This window comes from Pseudochaenichthys georgianus, chromosome 1 (assembly GCF_902827115.2).
Source record: "Pseudochaenichthys georgianus chromosome 1, fPseGeo1.2, whole genome shotgun sequence".
NCBI lineage: Eukaryota > Metazoa > Chordata > Actinopteri > Perciformes > Channichthyidae > Pseudochaenichthys > Pseudochaenichthys georgianus.
Window position 1 is genome coordinate 44,610,998 of NC_047503.1, and position 10,000 is coordinate 44,620,997.

The following is a 10,000-nucleotide window of genomic DNA, read 5'->3' on the forward strand; positions in this document are numbered from 1 at the left end:
CTCTTCTACATCAACATGTGTCCCCTCTTCTTCATGTCTCTTCTACATCAACATGTGTCCCCTCTTCTTCATTTCTCTTCTACATCAACATGTGTCCCCTCTTCTTCATGTCTCTTCTACATCAACATGTGTCCCCTCTTCTTCATGTCTCTTCTACATCAACATGTGTCCCCTCTTCTTCATGTCTCTTCTACATCAACATGTGTCCCCTCTTCCTCATGTCTCTTCTACATCAACATGTGTCCCCTCTTCTTCATGTCTCTTCTACATCAACATGTGTCCCCTCTTCTCATGTCTCTCCTACATCAACATGTGTCCCCTCTTCTTCATGTCTCTCTACATCAACATGTGTCCCCTCTTCTCCATGTCTCTTCTACATCAACATGTGTCCCCTCTACTCCATGTCTCTTCTACATCAACATGTGTCCCCTCTTCTTCATGTCTCTTCTACATCAACATGTGTCCCCTCTTCTTCATGTCTCTTCTACATCAACATGTGTCCCCTCTTCTTCATGTCTCTTCTACATCAACATGTGTCCCCTCTTCTTCATGTCTCTTCTACATCAACATGTGTCCCCTCTTCTTCATGTCTCTTCTACATCAACATGTGTCCCCTCTTCTTCATGTCTCTTCTACATCAACATGTGTCCCCTCTTCTTCATGTCTCTTCTACATCAACATGTGTCCCCTCTTCTTCATGTCTCTTCTACATCAACATGTGTCCCCTCTTCTTCATGTCTCTTCTACATCAACATGTGTCCCCTCTTCTCCATGTCTCTTTTACATCAACATGTGTCCCCTCTTCTTCATGTCTCTTTACATCAACATGTGTCCCCTCTTCTTCATGTCTCTTCTACATCAACATGTGTCCCCTCTTCTTCATGTCTCTTCTACATCAACATGTGTCCCCTCTTCTCCATGTCTCTTCTACATCAACATGTGTCCCCTCTTCTTCATGTCTCTTCTACATCAACATGTGTCCCCTCTTCTTCATGTCTCTTCTACATCAACATGTGTCCCCTCTTCTTCATGTCTCTTCTACATCAACATGTGTCCCCTCTTCTTCATGTCTCTTCTGCATCAACATGTGTCCCCTCTTCTTCACGTCTCTTCTACATCAACATGTGTCCCCTCTTCTTCACGTCTCTTCTACATCAACATGTGTCCCCTCTGTGGAAAGAGACTCTGAGAAACAGAGATTCTCTCTCTTTTTGTCCTCATCCATTTATATAAAAACCTGATCAGATTTTGGCCACTTTATGATGTCATAACGATGTGTTGTCTTGTGTAACCATTAGCCAATCAGCATCCAGGGTAACCCCCCCCCCCTTATCACCTGAATCTCCTCTAGAGCTCCATTGAATTCTTTCTAACCAGATGTCTCTCAGAGGGGCGTGGGGAGGGGCTCCTGATTTTCATCTAAAGTAACAGACAGAGAATCAGCACTTTGGAAACAGGGCTAAAACAGAGGGGATTATGGGTAATGCTGCAATGATCTGGTTGGTGTTTCAGCCAATCAGAGACAGGCTCTGTATATATCTGAGACCTGATATATTGAAGAACAGTGAAATAGGGGACCTTTATTTGTGTCGCATTGCGTCGGTGTGTCATGGAGCTGCTGCTCGTGTTGGTCTGTTTGAACTCACAGAAGGTCTCTCCCTCTCTGTCGCTGGCCGTCCCGCTGCAGACGACGCTGCTCGACCTGGACGCTCTCGCTCGACACCTCGCTGACTGCATCCGGAGGTCAGAATCTGTGCTCTGAAAACACGAGATACATATATATATTATAGTAAATGAATGTCATGTACACAGCTACTACACATTTCAAGGACAGATATTCATGACCGGGTTGTCTCTCTCCTTCAGCCGTGAGATCCTGGACCAGCAGGACGGGACGATCGAAGACGACGGGCTGACGGGCCTCCTGCGTCTCGCCACCAGCGTCCTCAAGCACAAGCCTCCCTTCAAGTTCTCGCGCGAGGGTCAGGAGTTCCTGCGCGACGTGCACAACCTCCTCTTCCTCCTGCCCAGCCTGGCAGACCGCGCGCAGCCCAAATGCAAGTCTCACGCCGCCCGGGCCGCCGCCTACGACCTGCTGGTGGAGACGGTGAAGGGATCCGTGGAAAACTACCGGCTGCTGCACAACTGGGTCATGTCCCAGCACATGCAAGGTGAGGAGGATAGCTGCGTGTCTCTTTATATCTACAGTTGGTTACCGGGTAGAAAAGAACTCTCTCTTACACCTGATTTTCCTTATGACGATTTCTCTTGTCTTAAAACGCTAAGTGAGGTCTTCAACTTCAAACTCCAGCTGTTTGAAATAGAAATATCTCTGTGGTTGTTTGTGTTTAAATTGTCCGACAGATAAGTTAGTGAACATTTAAAGAGGGGCATGAACTGTCGCTACAGGTGAGGCGTTTTTAGAGTTCCTCCACCACCTGATCAGCTGTTAAGGTTTTCTGTTATTTTCTGAAAGTGTACTACACTTACGTCGGACACTTAAGCGTGCAGATATTTCCTTGTAAACAAAACTTTACCGACGAAAGATTGATATTGTTGTGATGTTCGAGACAAGGCTAGTTTATTTATAGGACATGTCAGACACTAAGGCATTTCATAGTGCACTTCCTAAAGTACATGCAGTATATCTAAATATACAAATAATAAATCCCTGCATATAATCGTCTGCAAGCTCCACTCTGTGTCAGAAGTCCTCTGGGACGATGATCCGGCTCAGTCTGTTTCTGAGAGACATTGTTCCTCTGGTGGGACGAGTGCTGGAGACTCCGGGACAGACGTCAATGAACTACACTCTAAATGTGCTTAAAAACTACGACAAAAAGCTCAATCAATTCTGATAGTTCATAGAAATATTGATTAATGTACATTTCGTTTCTCGATCACAACGACCAGCTTGTTCACCAAAGAAGCCACGCCCTACATGTCCTAATTAACCACATTGTTCTTTTCTTCTTCCTCCAGCTTCTCACGCCCCGTATAAGTGGGACTACTGGCCCCACGACGATGTTCGGGCCGAGTGTCGCTTCGTGGGTCTGACTAACCTCGGGGCCACGTGTTACCTGGCCTCCACCATCCAGCAGCTCTACATGATCCCCGAGGCGCGGCAGGCCGTGTTCACCGCCAAGGTCAGTGCCTGCAGGACGAACTGAGGGCAGCAAAACATCATTCAGATTAAGAGTGTGTGGATTCTTATACTGTGTGTGTGTGTGTGTGCAGTACGCTGAGGATATCAAGCACAAGACCACGCTGCTGGAGCTGCAGAAGATGTTCACATATCTCATGGTGAGTTTTATTCAATTCAAGGCTTGATTGTCATTGCCATATCTACACTGTAGCTAAAGTCACCGGCTCCTCTAACCGGGCAACATGAATATATATAGGACATGGAACAGATGTACGTGTTTTTAAAATCATCATCTACTTTGGATTTTGATATTCATTCTATAGAGAGCAGAGGTTAGTAATAAAATAAGGAACCACGAATGTGAGAAACGTGCGCCGCCGCCCGAGATTCAAGTGCATTATTTTCTTTCATCGGGCACAAACAGAAGGTTGAAGGAATAGCTCACCCTCACACAATATACATTATAACAGTTCCCCTTCTTCGCAAAAAGACACGCCTTCATAAGCAAGCTACACTCTGTGCCAGAAGTCCTCTGGGACGATGATCCGGCTCAATTTGAGTTTTGCTAAAGTGAACCCAGTCTGTTTCTGAGAGACATTGTTCCTCTGGTGGGACGAGTGCTGGAGACTCGGGGACAGCCTCACTGAACTACATCAACATTATAATGAAGCAATAGCTCACGACAGGCCGTGGTATATGCTCATTATATCACAGCTAAGGGGCGTGGTTCGGCCCGACGCGAAGCATATATCACGGCCTGAAGTGAGCTATTGCTTTTATAAAACGGTTACCAAGTGTGGCAATATGAAAGAAAAATACACACTCTAATTTAAATAGTTTTTATTAGTAAATAATGACGGTCAAAATATAACAGTCCCTCCGTTGCCTTCTGCGCGAAACATAGTGCGAGGTGGTTGCTATGCAACAACACTAACAGCTAGCGAACATATTAGACAGAGAGCGTTGATCCATTATTTGGCTATTTATTTACATTCATGTGTTTGTTGCCGTTTGTTGTGCAGCCACTGAAAACATGTCCAGCATCAGCAGCATGGCTTACGAGGTTACTTGTTGAGGTTGAGGTTGTTCTAGCTCTTGCTTGGCGTGGTGAGAATATTGCTCCACTTTCTCCGGTCCCTGAGATTCGGCTTCCAGTCGCTCTGGAGAGAGCTTTCGCACCTGTGGCCACTAACGGTCATCATGTCTCTGCTTTGTTTCAAGACCCGCATCAGAAAGCGTTTGAATGGTGGTACTTTTCCAGTTGGTCTGCCTGCTCTTCACGGAGCTCTGCATGTCGTCGTTTAGGTGCTTATTTTTTCTGGAGATAGGCACTGCTCAATCCACTCCTCCATAGTAAGACCCCCCCGGAGGTCGAAGTTAATCTTAAATGTTTCCATCTTATGCTTTGTAAGTTTGTTTCGTAACGGAAGAAATGTAAATATATTTATAAAACTGACAAGTCAAATCAAGCAATCTGATTGGTCGATAGTGTTTTTGCGGACCTCTTTGATTACAGATTTGAAAACATCGTTGCTTGCTTTAAAAGTAGCACAATTCATTATGTCAAAGCTTGGAAAGTATCTAGATATCCCTGCCCTAATGCCAAAGGAACTCCACACTGAATATGTTTTGCCGTTTGATGTGTATGTCTGGACCGCTGCGTAAAAAGGAGGCAGTTTCCTTTTCAGCCCAACTGTATAATGTTTTTCTCAGACGCGGAGGGATACTGACTTATTGTGAAAAGTAACTTACAATTCTACCCGCGGTATACGCTCAGTATATCACGGCTAAGAACCAATCAGATTGCTTGATTTGACTTGTCAGTTTTTATAAATGTGCGTATCTACTCGCCTGTTGTTTGAATTGATGACGTGTCTACAAGCTCATTTTCTAAAATGTTCTAGACCAAACAATTCATCGATTTTAATCCAGGAAATATGTGCTGGATTAATCAAAGCACTACTAACGGCACACCAATCATTTGAAGCTCTGCAGACAGAATTTCAACAACAACAACAACAACACCAACACCACGACTCTTTCTTTATCTAAACCTAATCTGATCTGAATCCCCTCTGTCTCCAGGAGAGCGAGAGGAAGGCGTACAACCCTCGTCCGTTCTGTAAAACGTACACGATGGACAAACAGCCGCTGAACACCGGCGAGCAGAAGGACATGACGGAGTTTTTCACCGACCTCATCACCAAGATCGAGGAGATGTCCCAGGAGCTGGTAAACACACACACACACACACACACACACACACACACACACACACACACACACCACACACACACACACACACACACACACCACACACACACACACACACACACACACACACACACACACACCTTCACACACACCTCTTCCACACACACACACCACACACACACACACACACACACACACACACACACACACACACACACACACACACACACACCGCTACACACACACCGCTTCACACACACACAGCTTCACACACACAAACACCTTCACACACACCTCTTCCCACACACAGCTTCCCACACACCGCTTCACACACACAGCTTCACACACACGCACACAACTTCACACACACCACTTCACACATCAGACTGACAACTCCTATGCCAATGTATTCTTGTGTATTCTCCAAATGTGTCTTCTATTTTCTCCTTAAAAAGTCGAGAAGGTTAAATAGGGGAAGTGCATTATGGGTAAATAGGTATGGACACAATAGGGATATGTGCAATAGGGAAAGTGCTGTATGTTTCTGGTTTGTTTCTTTGCCATGTGATCTGTGTTCTGTATCTACGACTGATTGACCTGAATGTTGTATGTGTATTATCTCGATGCCCAAGACAAATTTCTCCCAAGGGAGACAATAAAGCTTTATCTAAAGAAAACACAACTTCACTATAAACATTTGAATATTTCCTGACAAGTACCGTACTTTTCGGACTGTAAAGCGCACCTGCATATGAGCCGCAGCAGCTAAACTGTCCGTCTGTCTTGCTCTCGTTCTGTCTCTCGGTTCCACTTTTACTTTGGCGCGCTACCTGTCTCACTCTTTTCCGGCCTCCAGCTTTTCCTGCTGGAGCCGCCGCTTAGAGGTGGCGGGCGCGGACCGGTCCTAGAGCCCATAGAGTTAAGGTGGTTAATGTTACCTGTAAAATCCATAGATCTAGGAGGTCCCCTAGTGGCCGCTAGCTGTACAAACAAAATGGGGGGAAAAGTCGCGGCTTATAGTCCGAAAAGTACGGTACATCTTTACATAAATACGTGCATATAATCGTCTGCAAGCTACACTCTGCGTCAGAAGTCCTCTGGGACGATGATCCGGCTCAATTTGAGTTTTGCTAAACCCAGTCTGTTTCTGAGAGACATTGTTCCTCTGGTGGGACGAGTGCTGGAGACTCGGGGACAGCCAGTCACTACACATGTGCTCATTGACTCAGACTAATGACTAAATAACATAATTCAAAGCACGAGTTTATAGTCCTGAAGTTTGATGAATGTATTTTATTTTCTCTCGCAGAAAAACACGGTGAAGACTCTGTTCGGAGGCGTCATCACCAACAACGTGGTCTCGCTGGTGAGTGAGGGATTCACATATTCAACATGTAACTTCCAAAAGTGGATTTGGAGCTCAAATATTTGTATCTAATATAACGAATAACATATTTGTATTCTTCGCTCCATTATTATTTACTTTTTAAGTATTTCTTTTATGTCACACTTTTTCTTTTTTACACCAGAATCAAATGGATTTTATTAATGTAAAACCATTGATGGTGAAAAATATTGCCACTGCTTTTATTTTGAATGTATCGTATCAACAACATATGTTCAGAGTGCACTATCCAGATGTCGTTCACAGCGTATCGTCATTAGTGTCGGACGAAAGAAAACATTTCAGTTTTGGAGACTTTCAGTGAAACTTGTGTCCGTCTCTCGCTGCAGGACTGCGACCACGTCAGTCAGACCGCAGAGGAGTTTTACACGGTCAGATGTCAAGTGGCGGACATGAAGAACATCTACGTGAGTTAATAAAACACATCAGTGGTAGAATACAACAAGTGTATTCTAGTAAGTGTAAGGTACTTAAATATACATTTGAAGTACCTCTTTCTTGAGTATTTCCATTGGATGCAGTTTTATAATTTGTAAGATAGCTGTCGTTACAAATGTATCTCAATGTAGTGATTTCTGATAAACGAAAGTATGAAGTGTAACTTTTAAACGATGAGGCAATTCTCCTACTTCTTAATCTCAATTAACCCTTTGAAGACCTTTTAGCTAAAACCTGGGCTGTTTATCTGAGATTTCTGATGGTGTGTTTTCTTCAGGAATCTCTGGATGAAGTGACGATAAAGGACACTCTTGAAGGCGACAACATGTACACCTGCTCGCAGTGCGGCAAGAAGGTCCGCGCTGAGAAGAGGTCTGTGGATTTGTTTAATCAAACTGACCCCGGGATTCCACCGGGTCCGTCTGCGCCGCGGTTTTGGTCCGACCTCCTCCGGCGTCAGACCCAACCGGGCGCGTTTCAGAAGCGTCTTGCGTGCCGGCTCGCAGTTCTTGTTGATTTGGGCATATTTCCTGGACAGGCTACTTTGTGCAGACAAAGTTAATAATAATTGTAATATCCCAGTTATAAACGACAAGAATCAAAGATGTGTTGCTGTATTTTAGTGGTAATCTTTTTTATTAATCATCATAATTATTCTATATATAATCTACACAGTGCCTGTAAACCGGGGGAGAACGCTGGCATTTCTCCTCCTACTTGAAAGACTACGGAGAGACAGGGTCTGCAAAATGGGTTTATTTTGGGGATTGACTGGATGCTCTGACCGGTCCACTTCCTGCCCGGCGCTATGCAACGCGTCGTGTCGAAAATAGAAAATGTTTCTGGGACGCTTCTAGTCGTAACGCGGTGCGTCTGGTGGAATAGCACCCATTGACTAGAGTGTGAACGCCGCCGCGCAGACGGACCCGGTGGAATCTAGGGGTAACATGTGTAGCATCCGAACACCTGTTTTTGGGTAGATATTAATTATAAACATTCATTATTACTCGAGACTGGAATGATCGGGTGTTTGGTGTTTAGCTACAGCGAAGGTGTTTAGGGTAAATAATGATACCCTGCTACTAAATAGATCCTTATAAGCCGTATAGATTTGATGTTGTGTATCGCCTGCATGTCCCGCCCTCTTACTGACCTCCACTACGTACCAGAGGTCAAACTAACTGATAACTGAAACAACCAATCAAACAGAAGAGCAGAAAGGCACAATCCGTGTACTTTTTGTTAGTTCAACCTCAATAGAACTAAATCACTTTTAGTATAACCGCCTTTCTGAATCATTTAGAAGCAAACTCATTTTAATCCTAATTCCTACACATGTAAAAAAACAACATGCAAGATTAAGAAAAAGGGCGATTTTCACAACTTCACCTGTAAGGTATCTCACGGTGTCCTTCGTCTCTCTTCCCTCAGGGCGTGTTTCAAGAAGCTTCCGCGGATCCTGAGCTTCAACACCATGAGATACACCTTCAACATGGTGACGATGATGAAGGAGAAGGTCAACACACACTTCTCCTTCCCGCTGCGCCTCGACATGACGCCCTACACCGAGGACTTCCTCATGGGCAAGGGAGAGCGCAAAGAGGGTTCGTCCAGACATCCAGAAATACGTTAATGAGAACAAAACCGTACTAAAGAGATCTGTGTTTGGCTACGTCCTGGGAGACACAGCGGAAGATGTGCAGAACATCTCTGATGAACGACATTAGTTTCTGAGCGTTGTCTGTCACGTGTTGCAGGTTTTCGGGAAGAAGGAGAGGCAAAAGTCACCGAGAGCTACGAGTACGACCTCATCGGCGTCACGGTCCACACGGGCACGGCAGACGGCGGCCATTACTACAGCTTCATCAGGGACATCGTGAACCCGCACGCCTACAAGAACAACAAGTGGTGAGTAGGGCTGTAACTATATCACACACACACACACACACACACACACACACACACACACACACACACACCATGGAAATATATTTTTGGTTTGAATGGTTTTATCGAGTGAGACATCAGTCTTAAGCACCGGGTTTTTGAAAACGTTCAATATCAGATGTGAAGTAGGATTTAAAAACCGATCTTCCCGCAGGTACCTGTTCAACGATGCCGAGGTGAAGCCCTTCGACTCGGCCCAGCTGGCCTCTGAGTGCTTCGGAGGAGAAATGACGGTACAGTAAATAAATACGCTAAATGTATTGTATTTGTCTCTTTGGATTTTGCTGACATGCGTTTTATCTTTCAGACTAAAACCTACGACTCGGTCACGGACAAGTTCATGGATTTCTCTTTTGAGAAGGTGAGGATCAGTTTCATTTAAACATGTCCATGTCACCACGTTTGCTCCAGAAAGTAATACCGACATGTTCATCGTCTCGCAGACACACAGTGCCTACATGCTCTTCTATAAGCGAGTGGAGCTGGAGGAGGAGAACGGGAAGGACTTCAGTTTTGACGTCTCTCCTGATCTGCTGGAGGTGCCCTGGTTTCACTTTCTTTACACTTTGAATAATGTCAATACGTGTATATGAAGTGACGTCTAATCTCTGATGTCTGTCTCTTGCAGTGGATTTGGCACGACAACATGCAGTTTCTCCAGGACAAAAATATATTTGAACACACTTACTTTGGGTGGGTATCCCATCTAGTTATTTTGATAGAATGAAACCGTCTATACTCACCCTTCCACATTTGCTTATACTTATTCCTTTGTGTTCCTTCAGTTTCATGTGGCAGCTCTGCAGCAGCATCCCCAGCACGCTCCCGACCCTAAAGCCGTCTCCCTCATG

General features: G+C 44.8%; 2 protein-coding genes across 2 annotated transcripts in view; one reads left to right on the forward strand and one right to left on the reverse strand.

Moving 5' to 3' along the window:
- The window catches only part of LOC117450830 (protein SPMIP3-like), a 349,252-nt gene that overhangs the window by 194,604 nt on the left and 144,648 nt on the right, over positions 1 to 10,000 (reverse strand). The gene's annotated exons all lie outside the window — the stretch shown is intronic.
- Positions 1 to 10,000, forward strand: part of usp34 (ubiquitin specific peptidase 34) — a 95,791-nt gene that overhangs the window by 52,418 nt on the left and 33,373 nt on the right. Inside the window, 16 exon segments of the mRNA XM_071204925.1 lie at positions 1,649 to 1,743; positions 1,867 to 2,171; positions 2,983 to 3,146; positions 3,238 to 3,303; positions 5,231 to 5,377; positions 6,669 to 6,725; positions 7,094 to 7,171; positions 7,480 to 7,574; positions 8,634 to 8,806; positions 8,960 to 9,110; positions 9,304 to 9,382; positions 9,457 to 9,510; positions 9,593 to 9,688; positions 9,778 to 9,842; positions 9,935 to 9,969; positions 9,972 to 10,000. The exon segment at positions 9,972 to 10,000 is cut by the window's right edge and continues 9 nt beyond it. Of these exon segments, the coding sequence (XP_071061026.1) occupies positions 1,649 to 1,743; positions 1,867 to 2,171; positions 2,983 to 3,146; positions 3,238 to 3,303; positions 5,231 to 5,377; positions 6,669 to 6,725; positions 7,094 to 7,171; positions 7,480 to 7,574; positions 8,634 to 8,806; positions 8,960 to 9,110; positions 9,304 to 9,382; positions 9,457 to 9,510; positions 9,593 to 9,688; positions 9,778 to 9,842; positions 9,935 to 9,969; positions 9,972 to 10,000 (1,689 nt within the window).